Raw genomic sequence first — 20,208 nt, 5'->3', positions numbered from 1 at the left:
CAATTTGATCCCGACAGCGCTGGAAATCTTTCCCCTCGCGAACAAAACAAACAGACAATCCCGTTTCATTTCAGACTGTCAAATGGTTTTGAAACGCCGGTATCCACAACACAAGAACGCTGCCATTTTCTCTTCGCCTCGCCGTGGCCTTGCAGGTTTCCACATCGCTGTGTTTGCGTGTGGACCTGAGACCAACACTTGTAGGTCTGCAGGTCTCACTGTTACAGCCGAACGAACCAGTCTCCGAGATCGCATTACTCCTCCGTTCGCAGCCGTTTAAAATGAAGAACATGTTTTCGTGGTTTCTAATTGATAAGGGGAAAATGTCCTAAAACCTTCTGAGCCGACAAGCTGCACCCCAACTAAAAATCAGAGGAGCATTTGATTTCCAAGTGTGTGTGTGGGTCGGCAGGAGGGGGAGATACGCCCTTACTGGGAGATTGATATGCAACTAACCCCCCCCCCCCCACCCCTCACCTTTTTACTAAGTCAAGTGTTGGCCCTACCATTTGTAGTTAATGAGAACCACCGCGGCCTCTCACCTCAGACAGTGCGCTGTCTTTGATCTTAATCCTTAGTTTTCGCCGAGAGCCAGAAGGTCACTGAGAGGTTTGAGATTTTGGAGAGCCAGGGCGGTGTATCCATACGCTAATTCCTGACTGTGGGCTCCACAGCTATGTCACCCTTGAATTAGGAACAGGGAGGCCACGGGGCTAAACTGGCCGTGCGACCTTGCCTTGAGGTTTTGGAGTGGAACACAATGTGAGGTTGAGGCTGTTTTGTTTTTTTTCGGGGGGTTGGGTGCCGAATCTTGTTTTTTTTTATTTGCAAAGTTGATTGGATATTACTGCCTGCTTTACAGACAGACCCCCGTGTGACAAAATTGTACAGGACAACCTTGGGTAAATACGCCACGCGAATTCGTAGTGACTGAAAAAAAATTATAAATACGTTATGCCAACCATCCTGGCGTTTGTTAGTGCCCCTGTGAGGTAGTCAGCTGTAGACATCACTTTGGCGAATGCCGGATAGAAGCTGGAACCGAGAATAACCAGGGTCCGAGGAATCCACAGAGAATGCTTCTTCAGAAAGTAAAGCGGCCTCGGGCCTTACTCGCTCAGAGCCTTGTCACCTCAGCTTCAGATGCCACCACACACAGGCACACACCAATCAATCCTGCAGACGTACACACGCAGATGGAACAAACTCAGGACAAGATCCTGAAAAAAAAACAAATCCGATAGGCTGGTCCATGATTTACGTCCATCAGGACAAACACAGTCAGAGCAATTCAGACTGTGTTCCCTCTTCCCTATACGGGCCCTGGCACATAAAGGTATCATGAAAAGGTAGCCTCAACAGAGCCATCGCACCCTCAAAGCTTGAATTATGCTGCTTCCGATTCAGTGCGCGAAAATACCGCTCCAACATTTACAAAATAAAGTTTTTGTCTTTATTTTTGTAAAGAAAATTACAATGAGCAGTTTTATGTTTCTTGTTGGTAACTGTTATTTTCTTAACCTTTGGCAATTAATGCAATTGAATTGTGTGTTTCTGGAGAAAAGAGCGGGGTGCATATAAATATAAGGGTTTTTGTGTGATTTGAAGTAAACAGAAGTCTGTGAACTGCGTCCCATTCTTCGTGTCCTTGCGGCGCGGATGGTTGTGTCCAAGCTAATGCTGGACTTGCCAGCTCTGAGCGCTGAGGTGTGTTGCAAGGATCCATCGAGCAGCCGGGCTGAGAAGCTTGGTTTACCTGTTGGAATGTACACCTTTCCTCGCTGTGCTCCTGCGGCCTGACAGACCCGTGACAACCAAGCGGCAACTGCTTGCTCCAATCGGAAAGAAGGAACAACGACAACCCGGGGACAGATGTCCCCTCCAGCGGGTGTAGCTAAACACGGTTTCTCGAAAAGACCACTTCACACGGAAGAAATCGTCGGCATTAAAGCGTGCTCTTGTTTCGTTCACAAGAGCTATGCAAATACATTTTGTTACAATCATTTGCTCTGTTCCCAGGTATTAAATTAGATTAGATCAGATTTCCTACAGTGTGGAAACAGGCCCTTCGGCCCAACAAGTCCACACCGACCCTCCGAAGAGCAGCCCACACAGACCCAATCCCTACATTTGCCCTTGACTAATGCACCTAGCACTATAGGCAATTTAGCATGGCCAATTCACCGGACCTGCACATCTTTGGATTGTGGGAGGAAACCGGAGCACCCGGAGGAAACCCACGGGCCAAGAGACTGTCTTTGATGCTTGCTTATCTCCTGTATTCACTCGAAACAATGTACACTATGGGAGTCACTTTTTAAAAAAACTTAATTACCACACATTTACTTAAATTTATTGCTTGTTCCATTCAAATTCTGAAAATCAATTGCTTACCTTGTTTTCTCCAATAACAGTGGAGAAACTAACTGTAACCCAAAACACTCAGTTCTCAAACAAGCCATTACTCCGAATTATTCTGACAAGAGAGCAGCATGCGGTCTTATCCATCTTGGAAAATTATAGAATGAGAGCGGTCCACAAACAAAATTATTGTGAATTAACGGCGTGACCAGAGCCAGTAGTCATGATCGCTTTAAATCGTGTTAGATTCCTGATGAAGGGCTTAGGCCTGAAACATCGATTCTCCTGCTCCTCGGACGCTGCCTGACCTGCTGTGCTTTTCCAGCACCACACTCATGACTGAGCTCCAGCATCTGCAGTCCCCACTTTCTCCTTCGATCTTTAACGGCTTTCATGTCCAGTCTGCATCGAGCAACGGACAAAAGTAGCGATGAATCGAATTTTATTTTAAATGAGGTGCCAAACAATCCAAAGATGGGGACTTTGTGTAAGTAGCAAGAAGAAATGAAACTGCTTTAAGAACTATGTTGTTCCTAGGCCTCCTGGGTCCTATAGTAATCATCCCCACATTCACTCCAATGTACAATATAGGAGAGTTTTTTGAAAAAAAACTCAATTACCACACATTTACTTAAATTTATTGCTCGTCCCATCCAAATTCTGAAAATCAACGACTTCAAATGTCATTGAATACATGCTAGTTCTCAAGCTCGAACAATGTATATACTACTTAGGGTTATGGATGGTGCTGAATTCTTCTTAACCCTACTTTAAATAAGATTTTCAAAGATGTGGAATTGGAGATTGGGTCTGGAAAACTTGGATCGATTGCTCTATTTTTGGGGGGTTGGAGAGCCGAAAGCGCAGCTGGAGAACGAAGCGAGCTGCAGGCTGATTAGGAACCATTGTGTGACTCGCCAAGAACTTCCTTAAATGACCCCCCTGGGATTCGCTCCATTTTACTGGATCTACTTCGCTTCATTTGGTTACTAATTGGTTTCTTGTTTTATAAATCGAAATCTCATTTTCAGGAAATTACCAAACACAAGCGTCTAGTCCATTGAGGTAATCCGGGTCAGGGTGCATTTCAATGGAAGCGGTCCCCACACATGGCTTCGTTGCTGCAGTCAAGATGTTTGGCAGAAACCTCTCTCTCTCCACACCTTCTCATCACCCCCCACCCCCACCCCCCCAGCCCAACTCTCTCATTATCCGCTTGTACGTCCGCTTTGAGGTTTCACTTGAACTCAGTGATATTACCCGCCAGCTCCCTGAAGCATCATGTCACCTACACCTATACAGTAACTTTTCCTTTTTTTTTCTTTATTAAATCAAGTCTTTTAGCGCGGAAAGGCTAATCTGAAGGAGGTCGAGGAATTATAAGGAGCTTATCCATCTCTGCATGGCTGATAGCATCTTGGAGCTGAAAAACTCCTTCGCACCCCCTAAAAGCTGCAGCTTTATATTTTCCAAAGCACAAAAACACCTTGTTTCATTTCAGGCCTCTTAAGTTTGCAAGACTATCTCCCCCCCGCCCCCCACCACCCACCACCCCCAATGTCAAGCCCTGTTGTCATTCTAATGCTAGAGAATAAATCTCTCTCTCTGCCACTCCGTGCTAGTGGCCGTGCCGTTTCTCGGCGGTAGGTCAAGTGTAACAATCACATCTCTTTTCAGTCTCGAGTCTAATTCCACACAGTGGTTCGCTGGACGTGCTCTGTTCAGGAAATGATTAACATTGGGTTACTTGTCCCGAACAATTCCCGGGCGCCATCGTTTCAATGTTCTGGGACATTGGAACTTATTAGGCGGCTGTCAAGAGAGAAAATAGTGAGTCTACGAATGATAGGCCGCCTCCCGTTGCCAGATGGTACCATCATCAAAGAGCCTTCAGGTTGATCGAGGCAAGATCTTGGGCTGACTCGCCCTATCCAAATGATAGGCTGTGGGCAATAATACGCCCCTTCTCACTGACGCTGTGCATGAAAGAAAATATGGCATTCACACTGATGTCTGAATATAAACCTTCAAGCATTTCGCATTCGTGACTGTTTTATTTTACTCTGTAAAATACTTTCTGGCACCTTCTTAGTGATCCCACATGCTGGCAATCTGTTAACACGTGCCCACAATTTACCCAGATATCGCACCGTTCGTAAAAACACAAACTCTTATAGACCTGGGGCAGGAAGGGGGTGTCGGGTGACCTCGATGTCTTGGCTTTCCAAGCAGATCAGGCGTTGATTTAAAATGTTTCAGTGTTTCCCAGGTCCTCCTTAAACGTAATTGTTTACGACGACTGCTCACTGTCCTCTCCGGAAAGTAGGGCAAAGGGCAGGCCAAACACGAAGAAGAGAACTATCCCTTGCCTTGGATTTCTCACACCGTAGTGCAAGTTGTTTACGGAGCCGCCTTTGTAAACTCTCCCAACTCATCCCTCTCTCACCCGCAACCCAGTCAGAATTGGCTTTGTGTAACTCACTGGGCAGAGTAATGCTGCGGGAACGGGTACTGGCTAGTCCTCCAGAGACTAGCCAGTGTGCTTTGGCAGACAGCAGTCTGCAGTGCCGGCTCTGTTCGGGGCTAGCAACAAGAAAGTAATTTGCTGGGAACCCTTGGTCAATTTGCATTGTACCAGTCTGGGTTGGGAATCTTGTCTTGCAACCACTGATTGTAACTCGGAGAGTTGCATTTTGTGTGTACAGTGCAGGTCGTGCGCCGTTCCGCGAGATTTTGTCGCTAAAACCACGATCCCACAGGGCCACTGAAACCCCTGAAGGACGGGGGTCTCATGGGCAATGAAAGACATTTCCGAGGGATCGGGCGGGGTTGGGGACTGAGTCCCTTCAATGCATTATTTTCACCGGAAAGGCCAACACCTTGGGCTGACGGATAGGGAATTGTATTTAGTACAGCAGGCAAGACAAACAATACCGAGGGTCCCCCCCTCCCCGGTTTTGCTGGCGATAAATCGCTGACGGGTCTCTGTCGTGGGAGGGTGGGGAGGGTGGGGGCTGGGTACGATAAGCGGAGCCGCCTTGTGAGCAAAAAAAAGGGGTTCGAGGGACACTGTATACCGGGGACATGTCCTTACATCTGCAGAACTTCAGCGGTCTGCAGCAAAGAGAGTGAGTTTGGTGAGGCGGGGGCGTCGGGGGTGGTGGGGGAAGTGGAATGATGTAGAGCAAGAATTTGTTTTTACAATGATTAAACAATCCCTGGCGAATGCTGAGTGCACATACCTAACCTTCGCGTGTGGAAATTAATCCCGCCAAACGAGATTACGAACCACCAAATGAATTGCATGAACAGAATACATGAAACCATAATGCGTGCAGAATGGGGAACTAAACGGCGCATTGTTTAATTCCGCGTTCGATTGGGCAACTCAAAGCCGTTTTCGATTGCTACCTGCTCTCCGTTTAACAGTTTGCATTTTACCGACCGAGTGAATTTTGACTAAGGCAAGGCAATAAAACAACGGTTCCACTTTGCTCCTATACCCGCACCTCACCTTGGGGAATAGAAACAGGGCCGAGCTGTTTCTCTTTTTTTAAACAAATGGGGACGTTAGTATCGATTCATTCCCCGTTCCTCACAGGTTAACTCGATGGAGGAGACGCCCTGGAATTGGCCCTGCTTAGTACAGTATTTTAGTTAAGATTAAAGAATCCGAACGATTTAGTTCTCCTTCTGCTCTGTTGCTATACAGAAACCCAGCATTCAGAAACCCCGAGCTGGGCTGCTGTCAGGGTGAAGGACACCAGTCCTGACACTGGACACTGCCTGTCTGCACTTGCTTTTGCCCCAGCCGCTGGAGCACCGTCCGATTTAATATGGGTGTCTGGTAAAGCTATGGGTCTGTAATAGTGATGACCACCCCCAATCCAGCCTCTGCTCTCTCATGGTTAGTTCTTCCACAATGTGTGACAGATTGTTCGTCACAGGGAAACAACAGAGATCAACGAGAGAGAAAAGAGGCACCCTAGTTAAGAAATGCCGAGCTCTGTTTGAATATTTTGCTTCGGTAAATGAGAATAATGTACTTATGAGTCCTGATTCTGATAGAGTGAAGATTCACGCATTGCTGTTCCCATGTGTCCCAGGGAATGGGGCATCTTTATATTCGACCTCAATAACCCTCGTCAAACATGAATGAAATATAATAAAAAAATCGCTGTCAATATAAAAACAGCAAATATTTATTCAAATATCACTGAGCTCTAGACATGCACTTAAGATGTCCTCTAATCCCCATTTTATATAGTTACGTTAAATATTAAACACAATTATGGTTTGGCCGATTATTATTTGGAAAACTGACGCCACATTATACTGAGCCCGTGCACATGGTTGCATTCGCCTCGCCGTATCTTTGTTTAAACATTTGATCATTTCCCCACATTCATGTAATTCAAACGAACTGATTATTCGGAAATGTAAAATAAAACATTACAGCTCAGAGACCCTGCCTCACTCCCTCGCCATCCTACCTTCCCCACCCGCCCCCAACAACACCAAAAAAAACTGTTTTGCTAACGACCCTGAAATAAAGTCACAAGAATTATTTCGAGGTAAATCTCGCCCCGGATCCGCTCCGGCGTATTTCAATGTGCAGCTGCTGGGTTTGACAGGCCAGCAGAGCCTGTCAAACTTAGGCCGTACCCGGCCCAGTTTCTCACTGTTCTCCGTTCTCCTGCAGGACTCGGAGAGGCCTGGGGGCAGACCAGTCGCACTGGTCACTTGGATAACGTCAGCCGAGAACTGGGGTCTCACCTGTTACAGGTAAACGACAGGAACATTCATTGTCCCCTGCGGAGAACGATATGTCTGCGACTGGCGGTGTTTGTATGTGTGTGTCTGTGTCGTTTATTCCCAGGAAAGCAAATTTCAGGGGGATCAACATGGGGACCCCAATTCATAACTTGGACCTGCAATGTTGATACTGAACAGTCTAAGCAAAAGCCGCACATTAGCGCCATGTCCCAGACCCCTGCTCTCGGATGATCAGTTTTGTCAATTCCATGTTTGAAGGCTAACCCCCCCCAAAGCATCCATCCAGAACCTGGAAAGAAAGCCCTCTGTGCCTCTTTAAAAAGGCCATTCTTGAAGGGAGGAGGAACTATTGCCATCATTATTTGTTGCTATTGGAATACGTTTAATGCAAGTTTGATTTTAAACGAATATTATTACTGAAAGTTGAGAGATGGTTTCGCTGAGGCCGGCTGATGTGCTGAATATTGAAAAAACAAACACCAGCTTCTATTTCCTAATCGCACTAAATAATTTAACATTTAAAAAAATCCAAACAATGACTTATTCATGCGTTTTCCCGATAAGGTGAATGATAAGGATATTTTACCTGAGGTGGGGGAGTTCAAAATTAAGGGGCATATTGTTTATGCGAGAGGAGAAAGGTTTTAAAAGGACGTGAGGGGCAACTTCCTACACAGGGATTGGTTCTTGTGTGGATTGAAGAGGAAGTGCTCGGTGGCAGGTACAGTTACAACATTTAAAAGACGTTTGGATAAGTACCTGAACAGGAAAGGTTGGAAGGATATGGGCCAAGCGCAGGCAGGTGGGACTAGCTTAGCTTGGAAACATGGTTGGTGTGGACTGGTTGGACCGAAGTTCTGTTTCCATGCTGTATGACTCTATGAATCAAATAAGGGGGTGTAAACACCGTCGCATACACAAGCAGAAGTCACGATGGTTTTTTAAGAGAGCTGTCTCATTGGAGGGAGAGAGAGAGAGAGACGACTGGTAGTGAATTTCACCCGAGGAGGAGAATGGTAACTCAGCCGGTGTGGGAATTGAACCCATACTGTTGGCGTGGTATCGCCAGGGTGGCTGTGGTTCTTCCGAATTGGAAACTGCAAAGCACATGATTTGCAGAATAAAACATCAATTGTCTTCATTACTTGTACCCCAATAACGTCTGGAAAATATAAAAGGTACACGTAACAATTTCATTATAGTAAAAAAGAATCAAAGCCGGATGCATGAATCTGCTGTCACCAATTGTATTCGATTCTTCGTGTAAAATATACAACATTTCTGAACGTGGATAAGAATACTTAGTGTACACTGTGAACAATAAAATAAATGCTCCTTTAGAACACAGTTGGTGCATATTTTATAACCGGCGTTTCCCCCCGCGTTGTGTTTTGAGGTTAAACATCTGGCTAAAGTTCAAACAATCTTCCTGAACATTTCACCAACAAGTCAGAGTGCGTCTAGCTTCACGGCTTGGTAAACCACTTCTCTCATGTGCCCTGCAACTAATTACAAGGTGGGGCGCAGCGCTTCCCCCCCCCCCCCCCCACAGAGTACCGATTACCGCTGTCTCAGGAAACAACGGGCAGGGAAAGGGCAGGATATTTCTTGCGGAAATCAAACCGAACGGAATATTGTTTAAAATAGAGCCAACATGCTCAGCCAGTAATGCATTGATTTGTGTGATTGTTTCTGGACCTGTAGACCCTGGACGGCTTTATTTTCGTGGTGGCTCCGGATGGGAAAATTATGTACATCTCTGAGACCGCGTCAGTTCATTTGGGACTGTCACAGGTAGGTCAGGACATCTCTCCCTTCATTTCTCTTCGGTGGCTAGAATATGTACGCGCAGATGTAAAGCCATTTGTCTTCTGCCATATGATTACCTAGTAATAGCGATAAATATTAAGTGGCCTTTTTTTCCAGAAAAGATGCGTTTGGATATTTATGGCGGAACAAAATGAAGACCTCTATTTCCATTCAGTCACCGCCCCATATCTATACTGCAGTCATGATGAATCTCGCAGATGACCATTTCTGCTGTGAGCACACATCATTCCGAATCATTTCCAGAGATTGTCTGCTGCTTTTCAAATTGATGCAGCGAGGACTGACCCACATCGATGTCAGGTGCTGCTGGCTCAGACATATCCAATCCCGATGCTCCTTTACCTTCAATCACCATCAAAGCCATATATATATAAAAAATGACAGACAAGGCTGACAAAGCTGATAAAAAAAATGCCCGGGATAAAGCATTACTGCAAGCAAGCAGAGTCCACTGTAGCATTTTGCTTGGCTTTCTCATTGTTTTCTTTGAAGGAGGTAGTTTGTCGGGGTCGGTAGAGGGTAAAATCTGAGCAAATCAGATGTAACACTGCCACTCCAGGTTTTGTGTAAAGTGTGAAGGATTATCTGTAGGATCCACTGCTTAGTGATTCTGTGTCTGAACTGTCTTCTAAAAAAGTTATAGATTTAACATCTAATGCAAAAATGCTCAGTTTGAAATGTCCAATCTTAAAAAAAACAATGCCGTATGTTGGTAAGTAGCATAATCACAGTTTGTTACTCAATCACAATTTACATACTTTCCCGTTATCTAAAATGTAAATTCCAGTTTGAGTCTTTCAAGATCCAGTGCCATTTTATAATTGTAAAATAATACATTAGTTGCAACACAGATGAAACTTTCTCCATGATAGAATATGCAGAGGCTAACAAAATATTTATAGATCATAAATAAATGGTCAGTTGTTTTACACTTCAGGATGCACTTATTGCACTGATGACATTGGAGTAGTAACAAAATAACATGATTTTTCTTTAGCTTCCGTGAAGCTTGAATGAATAGCCAATATCATACAAATGCACCTAAATGTATAATTGGACAAATAAGTACATTGTTTTGCTAAACAACTATAATTGTTACTTACAACTCTTTCTTAAAAACAGACTATCATGATATTGAGAAGACTGGCTAGCTGTTGTTACCTCATCAATTGCACCCACCATGTGTTTCCCATAATATTGCTGAAAATCATCAACAAGATGACAATGTTATATTAATGTGGCAAGTGGGTGATGAATTGTTTGTGAATACTGGGGTCTACAATAGGGATGCCCATATGCATGGAAGGATCAGTGTCATGGAAAGTACCTTTAATATATTAATTTGAAAATAAATATTTCTTGGAACATGAGCATCACAGGTTTGGCCAGTTTTTATTGCCCATTCCCAGTTACGCCTGAGAAAGTGGTGACAGCCACTTTCTTGAATCTTGATTATAATTCATGAGCTTTAAAAGCACCAGCAGTTTTTGTCTGAAATGTTTGAAATCTGCAAATTTATGCAAGACTGCAAGAAGAATGTACAAACACACAATCAGACCTAACTTCTTCCATTTTTTCTTTTTGATTTAAAGTTTTGAAGTTTCTCTACTGATTTTTATCTTTCACTTTTGGCTATTACAAAAACTTGGCAAACAATATAGTGGAATAAAGAATCTATAAAAGACCATAACTAATTAGTATTCATGGTGCAAACAATCATAAAAGAATGCAAAATATGAATATTCTTTAGAGTTGCTCAAACCTATTGGATGCATATAGAAATAAATGGTTTTCATTTATGCTAAATGACAATACACAATTGAATACATATATGATACATGTATTTTGTTATGAAACCGTTTTCAAGGAATGTTTAAAAGTGTTTATGATGTAAACAGGTAGAGCTGACTGGGAACAGTATTTATGAGTACATCCACCCTGCTGATCATGATGAAATGACTGCAGTTCTGACAGCTCATCAGCCCTACCACTCTCACTTTGTTCAAGGTACACTGAATCTATTCTCATACATTCATACTTGTGCTCATGTTTCTCATTTCTGGAGGCTTTATTCCCCCAGTAACCCCTTCTACTCTTCTCCATGCAATTCCCACCAGCCTGCTACCCCAATACTATTGTCAACTCTTATGATGTGTTTTAACAGAATATGAAATTGAACGGTCCTTCTTTGTGAGGATGAAATGTGTCTTGGCAAAGAGGAATGCTGGTTTAACCTGTGGTGGTTACAAGGTGAGTTCTGCTGATTGATGTGTGATCACATCAGAACTGTACTTGCTTTCTTTTTCTTGTTTTACATAATTTTTGCAATTGAAAAACAGACACATTCAACACCATGTTTGAAAAAAATGTTTTATTTTGTGTCCAAGGTCATAATGGTAACACAAGTCTGGATGAATGTTTATAGTATTTGTTTATTTAAAACCAAAAGGCTAACAAAATACAAAACTATGTTTACATATTTTGGTAAGTGGAATGTTGAAAAATAATCGTAGCAATGTGGTCTCTATTTGGGAAAGTTTGTTCTTAATTGTGCAAAGGATGTGGGTGATACTGGGTGATGTGGGTGATACTTTATGACCCATTACAAGTTGCCTCAGGGCAATGTAATATAGGGCTCAAGCAATATGTAGGCCAGATCAAGTAGGGTTGGCAGGTTTCTTTCCTTGGCCAATTAGTATATCAATGACAATGCAACAGCTTTCATGGTCATTTTTTCCAGTGCCATCACATTTATAGAAGAAGTTATCATGGTGGGATTTGAATTCACAATTTTTGCAAGTCCATATTAGCAAACCCCTGCATTCAGTGACTTCAGGACACACTTTGAAGGAAATCACATACATTGTTATTTTCTACTGTCAAATCCCCCCCCAAAAAAAGCAAAGTACTCTTTGTATCTAAAGGGACACTGAGAATGTTGGTTGTGAATTGGTTGGTAGCCTTACTACTTGCTAATAAAATGTACCTCCACTTCAATGGAGTCCAGAACTCTAATCCACTGTACAATATTTCTGGTGATTTTGCCAGATCATAGTTAAATTGACAGGTATTAGGGTGTCACTGGGAACAAAAATGACACAATTTGTGTTTTCTTGATGGAAATATATCTCATTGGCTTCCAATTCTGTTAACTTAGAACTCATAGAGGACTTTAAAGATTATCTAGGGGACAGTGATGACTGCAGATGCTGGAGATCAGAGTCCAGGGTGTGGTGCTAGAAAAGCAAAGCAGGTCAGGCAGCATCCAAGAAGCAGGAGAATCTGTGTTTTGGGCATAAGCCTTTCATCAGGAATTAATTAACCGATTCTCCTGCTCCTCGGATGCTTCCTGACCTGCTGTGCTTTTCCAGCACCACACTCTCGACACTTAAAGATTATCTGACCTGATTAGAAATAAATGGTAATATACATTAATTAGTTGTGAAAGAACTAGAAAAGGGATTAATGCAGGGGGCAAAAACGTACCACTGTACTGTCGGAGGATGTTAGCATGTTAAAATTAAGTTAAAGATCACACAACACCAGGTTATGGTCCAACAGGTTTATTTGGAGGTTCAAGCTTTTGGAGTGCTGCTCCTTCATCAGGTAGCTACCCGATGAATGTGCAGCGCTGAAAAAGCTTGTACTTCCAAACAAACCTGTTGGACTGTAACCTGGTGTGGTGTGATTTTTAACTTTGTCCACCCCAAGTCCAACATTGGCATCTCCACATCCTAAAATTAAGACTATCCATGAAAATTGAAGTGCAATCAATTATCAACGAAGCTGCTTTGTCTTACTTATTGTTAGTTGGCCATTGTGAGATACTTGCAACCAAGAAAGCAGAGATGAGACTTAAAATTCCCCATATTGTACCTCATAAACTAGTTATTAGTTTACCAGACAATTAGCCAAGAACTCAAGTTTGGGGTGATATGAGTTTTATAATTTTATCAATGAACCACAATAGAATAGTATGATGCATGTTTCTCTTGCAGGTTATCCATTGCAGTGGCTATCTAAAGATTCGTCAGTACAGTCTAGACATGTCTCCCTTTGATGGTTGTTACCAGAATGTTGGATTAGTGGCAGTTGGCCATTCACTGCCCCCAAGTGCTGTGACAGAAATCAAACTGCACAGCAATATGTTCATGTTTCGAGCTAGCCTTGACATGAAACTGATATTTCTTGACTCCAGGTAAGAGTATGATATTATCAAGTAATCTTTACATTTCATGAAGATAAACAATTTTCATTCGGGTTTATACATTGCAAGTGCAAAGTTGTTTGTTTTAGTTTAGTTATAAAGTCTTTAGAGCTCTATTAGCTAAGTAAAAACCTCTACAGTAAAGTAGCTGCATAACAATTTGAAAATTAGCCTTTGTTCTGAATGCTTGTGATTTGTATAGCATACACCTCTGACTGTTGACTAGCATTAGTGCAGGTCACCAAAAAAATGCTTAGGTTCGTCCAGCAGCCTGGAACTCCACTCTCAAGAAAATATCCTTCTTGGCATCAGATGATATTTATATTGGGTCAACTGTCTAACATAGATCTTTCAGTATTTTGAATTAGAAATGACTGTGTATAGTATATCAATATAATAGTACATGGATGGTATGATAGCTTAGTGGTTAGCACTGCTGCCTCAAAGCGCCAGGGACCCAGGTTCGATTCCAGCCTCAGGCGACTGTGTGGAGTTTGCACATTCTCTCTGTGTCTGCATTGGTTTCCTCTGGGTAACCCAGTTTCCTGCTACAGTCCAGAGATGTGCAAGTTAGGTGGATTGGCCATGCTAAATTGCCCATTGTGTTCAGGGATGTGTAGGTTAGGTGCACTGGTCAAGGGTAAATGTTGATTATTGGGGAGTGGGTTACTATTAAGAAGCTTGGTGTGGGCTGAAGGGCCAGTTTCCACACTGTAGGGATTCTATCTATCTAACATCTGTTGATAAGTGGATTGACAGCACATCCAATCATTTGAAGTTAAATTGCAAAGGGTAATATTTAAACTGATACATTCAAGGTGGAGGACATCTTATCTTCATTTATCTATCTTCCTTTATTCCTTATCTTCCAAAGTTGTTAGAGTTAATTTTATCGAACAGTATGGTAATGTGTACAAAGGGACAGCGCTTAACATTAGTGTTATTATTTTATGGGATATGAGCAACACTGTAAGTGACATTCGTTGCTCATCCTTAATTCCTTTTGCAAAGATGAAGATGAGGTGCCTTCATAAATTACCATGACTTGGATGTACTGTTGTTGGACTGGGATGGACAAAGTTAAAACTCACATAATACCAGGTGTAGTCCAACAGGTTTAGCATTAGCTTTCAGAGCACTGCTCCTTCCATCACCTGATGAAGGAATGGTGCTCTGAAAGCTAGTGCTTCCAAATAAGTCTGTTGGACTATACCTGGTATTGTGTGATTTTTTAACTTCATAAATTACAGCCATCCATCTTGATTTTGCATGTTGAATTATTTCTGTTTACACATGACTTCTATTTATCTCATGCAGGGTAGCTGAACTGACAGGCTATGAACCTCAGGATTTAATAGAAAAAACTCTCTATCATCATGTCCATGGATGTGATACATTTCACTTGCGCTGTGCTCATCATTTGTGTAAGTATTTTTGCATACAAGAGGATTGATTCATTACTGATTAATAGATGAACACGAAGATTGCCTTGTTTGCTGTTAGGAGTGAGACTTCAAATCACTTCTTTTTCTTTAAATGATCAATTGGACATCTAAAGATGTAGTAATTTTGCATATTACAAAGGCAAAACTATGTTCTGCTAATGTGCTGGCAATGTTGACTGCCAAAATTGGTTTGTCCTATGGGAAGCAAAAAGCAAATCTGCCTCAGGGCAAAATAAATACATTGGGCCTGAGTTGTCTGGCCAAAATGCCAAAGTACTTTGCTTCATAAATAAAAATGTGATCTTGATTGTTCAAGAGTATAACTTGGAGGAATTATAAATCTATTACAGGTCATGCTTTCAATCTGCAGAGCAAAGTTTTAGCACCAGAACAGGAGACGCATTGTGTTCCAGAATTGCAAGCTTTTTATTTTCATAAAGATTGAACAAGGAGTAATTATCAGGGTAAAAATAGTCATAATTTTTCCTTTCTGTACACAGTGCTTGTCAAAGGACAGGTAACAACAAAATATTACCGCTTCCTTGCAAAGCATGGAGGTTGGGTATGGGTTCAGAGCTACGCAACAATAGTCCACAATAGCAGGTCATCTCGGCCCCACTGCATTGTTAGTGTCAACTACGTTCTCACGTGAGTAACCATTTACCTCCTCATTATTTACTTAAACACAGGTGTCCTGGAAATGACGTAAACACTGTGTCACCAGAACAAAATGTACCTTAAAAAGGACATTGTTACAGAACGTTGTTAGGATGATCAAGTTCACATTGTGTGCAGTTATGTCCATTACCTAAGCAAACAATGAGTATGTGGTAGAATATATGTTGGGCTAAGTGGGGTTATGTGTGACCTTATGGGAAAGAAAGAATTAAATATATGTATTACTTAGTGTAAAACATGTTAATTACTTATTGTACTGTTTGTAACCATTGTCCAGTGTTATGGACCAGGCTTGACCCCTTAAAAACAATTTTAAGCAGGTAGCCCAGACCGTAACTTTGCTATTTTTTCAGGTAAGCGTATAGTGGATATTTCTGGAGTGGATTAGCTGGGCAGACTGCCAAGTTTCAAACAAACAGAGTTTACTTACAGAGCGAAACACAAAGAAATGAAAATAGACTACCCGAAAAACTTATCCTATCCGAACCCGACAGGCTATCCTGACTTAATGATGCTGTTCCAAAATACTTGCAACAATCCCAATAAACAAACCCCTTAGCACAAAGATTAAAAATAACACAAAAAACTTACAGGTTATGAAGGTAGAATGTCAGAAGGAGGGGCAGACCATCCAGTTTCAACTGTGACCCTGACTCAAGTAACCCTCGAACTGAACTGACCTGCCCAGCTAGAGCGCTGGCCACGCCCTCTTGATTATACCAGTTTTTAAAAAAAGTCTTGAAAACTTTCTGCCTGAAGCATTATCTATTAGGTATAAACAAAAGGGCTCTAATGAACCATTCAAACTTCAGATATGTTGGAGCCTTGGGTCATTTGGAATCTCTCTGAAAAAAATCAAGGACAACATAACCTTGTAAAAGAACAAGCTTTGCGACACCTCCCCCCTTAAAAAATAAACCATCCATATTCAAAGATGGTTTCATTTTTCAAAACCCCCCAAAAATTGGTTAGTACTCTAAAACAGATGCATTCACTGACTATAAACATGCAAACATGCACAACTACATCTGGATTCAGTCTGTGGTACTCCCACCATCGAACACCTCCATCTCTCATTCGAGTCTCAACAATGCAGCGGCAATCATGTTTCCTTGACCTGCCACGTGCACAATTTTTACACTGAATGGCTGTAACAACAGGTTCAATCGAAGCAGTCTGGCATTTTTTCCTGAAATTTCTCCACAAATTTCTATGTGTTATGATCAGTGTATACGATTGTCTCATTTGCGTCACTAGTAACATAAACGCTGAAATGGTGTAATGCCAACACCAAGCTCAAAGTCTCTTTCTCAGCTGTCGAATATTCATGCTGATGAACATGCAACTTCCTGGAGAAATACCCAATTGGTCATTCTATCTCCTTGTCATCTTCCTGCAGGAGCACACATTGACACTCACATCACTGGCATCGATAGCCACTTTGAAAGACTTTATATGATCTGGTGTGGCTAATGCTGGATCATTGGTTAACACACTTTTCAGGCTGTCAAATGTCTTCTTATAGTCTGCTGTCCACTGAAACGTCTTGCCTTTCTTTAGCAATTCAGTGAGTGGAGTAGCCACACTTCTAAACTTCAGCACAAACTCCATACTGCTCTTTTTGTCGATGGTATGGGAAACTCCCCAATTGCCTTTGTGTTACATCCCATGGGGCCATTTGTCCGTATCCAATACATGGCCCAGGAAAGGTGACTTGGGCTTTGGCAAATTCACTTTGAGCTAGGTTTACTATCAAGCCTGCCTTCCGAAGTTGATCGAACAAGTCCGATGAACGTTGTAAATGTTCCTTCCACGAGTAACTAAAAATCACCAAGTCATTAATCTCCACCACACAGTTGGATAATCCACCAATGACCTTATTGGTTAGTGTCTGAAGTGTGGCTGGAGTGTTTTTCATACTAAATGGCAAGACTTTAAACTGATACATTCCATTTGGCATTATGAAAGCCAAAATTGCCATTGCTCGTTCTGACAGATGTACCTGTCAGTATCCTCTGAGTAAGTCCAACTTAGAAAAATAAGTTGCTTGTCCCACTTTTCCAACACAGTCTTCCAGCTGCAGAATCGGATGTGCATCAGTCTTTGTAATTGCATTGATTATTGCAATCGTCCACACATAACCATTGGGTACCATTTGGTTTTGGCATCATTACGATGGGTGAGCTCCAGTCACTGTAACCCACTTTGATTATGTCGTCTTGGAGCATGCATTCAATCTCCTTCTGAATGTGTGCCAACGTTAGAGGGTTATGCCTATAAGGATGTTACTTAATCGGAACGGCAGCTCCTATATCTACATCATGCACAATGAGATTAGTATTCCCAGTTTATGTCCGCATATCTCCCCGTGTGTTAGTAATAACTCTTTCAGGTCAATTCGATTTTTCTCAGGAAGGTAACTCAATAATTTATCCCAATTTTTGACAACTTCATCATTGTCCAATTTGATTTGAGGAATGTCCAATTCAGAATCCTCTGAACTTGGTTCTTCCTTCTGTGCTGTAATCATTAACACCTGCTCCACTTGCTTTCCTTCCCTATCAAAATACCCTTTGAGCATATTCACATGGCACACTCTGTGAGATGTCTTCCTGTCTGCAGTCCTTATCAAGTAGTTCACCTCACTCAATTTCCTTTCAATGTGATAAGATCCACCAAACTTTGCTTTTAAAGGTTCATCTATTACAAGAAGTAACACTAATACCTTATCCCTGATCGCAAAATTGTGAATTTTTGACTTCTTGTCTGCTTCCTTTTTCATTTTCTGTTGTGATACTTTCAAAAGCTGTCTAGCCAACTCCCCTGCTCTATTTAATCGCTCCCTAAAATTTGATGCTTGGTCCAAGTATGTGGTCTCTGAATTCTGACTTATTAATTTGTCCTTAATCAATTTTAACGGTCCTCTTATGTCATGCTCAAAAACCAATTCAAATGGACTGAATTTGGTCGATTCATTTGGTGCATCTCTGATCGCAAAAAGCACAAACGGAACTCCCTTATCCCAATCATCTAGATATCCTGACTATAAGCCCTCAACACAGTCTTTAGTTTTGATCCCACCTTTCTAGCGCTCCCTGCATTTCTGGATGGTCTGCAGTAGATTTGAATTGTTTAATGTCTAAGCTGTTATCTTCCTTGAATAGGTTTGATGTGAGGTTTGATCCATGAACTGACTGTACCTGTACTGGTAGTCTGTATCTAGTAAAAAAAATTGAGTAATTCCTCTCCAATCCTTTTAGCTGTGATATTGTATATTGGGATGACCTCTGGAAATCTAGCCAATACATCCATTATTGTTAACAAATACTGATTCCCACTTTTTGTTTGAGCTAGGGGACCTATGCAATCGATTAGGAATCTTGTCAAAGGTTTCTCAAATGCAGGAATAAGTATTAAAGGTGCAGGTTTTATTACCGCCTGTGGTTTTCCAATATATGACACATCTGACAAAATTCAACTACATCCTTATGCAGTCCAGGCCAGTAAAAATGTCTTTGTATTTTAGCCTGTGTTTTCCTCACCCCTAAATGACCCCCAAGTGGAAGCTCATGCACCACTCACAACACCTCCTTTCCATATCCCACTGGCAATACGATTTGATGAATTTCTGCCCATTTCTCATCTGCCTGAATATGTGATGGTCTCCATTTCCTCATTATGACACCATTTTTAAGGTAATAACATTCAGGGATACATTCAGATTCCTTCTCTATATATGTCTTTTGGTACAACTGCTTAAACTTTTCATCTTTCTGCTGTAATGCAATTAATTTAGCTGAGCTAATTTGTCTACATGGTCATCTATTTACTCCTGTTTTGTCTCAACCATTTGATCAAATAAAGTCTCTACTGATGCCACCTCAGCTTCTTTATCTGTACACTTTGATCTCTCCTGTTTGAACTGGTAACTGTGTGACCTCATTACCACACAATCAAGAAAGATTCCAGAATTGAAACTTTATTGCTGGAACAGCACAGCAGGTCAGGCAGCATCCAGGGAACAGGAGATTCGACGTTTCGGGCACAGGCCCTTCTTCGGCCTGTGCCCGAAACGTCGAATCTCCTGTTCCCTGGATGCTGCCTGACCTGCTGTGCTGTTCCAGCAATAAAGTTTCAACTTTGATCTCCAGCATCTGCAGACCTCACTTTCTCCTCGAAGATTCCAGAATAAAAAGCCTGTATTGCTTGAATTTCCACTGGCTTTTTAACCACAGTAGGCAGCACTCCAACCGGTGAATCAGCTATATTGGAAGGTTAAATTGTATTCCTGGAGCTGAGAGTTTCTCCAGTACTCCTTCCTGTTACCTGTAGCTTTTCTGGCAATAGTCCTTCAGAAGTACATATTAGATTAGATTCCCTACAGTGTGGAAACAGATCCTTCAGCCCAACCAGTCCACACCAACCCTCCAAAGAGTAACCCACCCAGACCCACTTCCCTCTGACTAATGCACCTAACACTGTAGGCCAATTCACCTGAATCTGCAGGTCTTTTGTGGGAGGAAACCAGACCACCCAGAGGAAACTCACACAGACATCGGGAGAATATGCACAGACAGTCACCCGAGGCTAGAATTGAACCTGGGATCCTGGTGTTGTGAGGCAGCAGTGCTAACCACTAAGTCACCGTGCCACCCATGTCTCCTCAACTTTTAGTACCACAGACTAAGAAAATGCTGTATCCCTTAATATTGTAATCTCTTCACCTGCTACTCCTGGCCTATGTGAATAAACTTTACCTTTGCAGGTATATTTTTTAAGCAGATCTGGTACTTCCTCCTTAACCAGCTTGTACACTCTGATGCAACTTTCTAGCTTCCCTTGTGCTTTCTGTTATCATTCCAATAAAACTCCCAGGCTTGTCCTGTTTTCCTACATCTGGCTTTTTCCTAG

The 20,208-nt window shown here is 42.1% G+C and overlaps 1 protein-coding gene across 2 annotated transcripts in view; it reads left to right on the top strand.

The window, feature by feature from the left end:
• Positions 1 to 20,208, top strand: part of LOC122548402 (single-minded homolog 1-like) — a 91,468-nt gene that overhangs the window by 4,278 nt on the left and 66,982 nt on the right. For both annotated transcript variants that reach the window (XM_043687006.1, XM_043687005.1), the window contains exons 3-9: positions 7,064 to 7,146; positions 8,842 to 8,931; positions 10,866 to 10,974; positions 11,132 to 11,217; positions 12,966 to 13,165; positions 14,492 to 14,598; positions 15,120 to 15,267. In XM_043687006.1, the coding sequence (XP_043542941.1) occupies positions 7,064 to 7,146; positions 8,842 to 8,931; positions 10,866 to 10,974; positions 11,132 to 11,217; positions 12,966 to 13,165; positions 14,492 to 14,598; positions 15,120 to 15,267 (823 nt within the window). The remainder of the gene's footprint in view (positions 1 to 7,063; positions 7,147 to 8,841; positions 8,932 to 10,865; positions 10,975 to 11,131; positions 11,218 to 12,965; positions 13,166 to 14,491; positions 14,599 to 15,119; positions 15,268 to 20,208) is intronic.

The sequence above is a fragment of the Chiloscyllium plagiosum genome, chromosome 3, assembly GCF_004010195.1.
Source record: "Chiloscyllium plagiosum isolate BGI_BamShark_2017 chromosome 3, ASM401019v2, whole genome shotgun sequence".
NCBI lineage: Eukaryota > Metazoa > Chordata > Chondrichthyes > Orectolobiformes > Hemiscylliidae > Chiloscyllium > Chiloscyllium plagiosum.
This window is presented reverse-complemented; position numbering and strand designations above follow the sequence as displayed.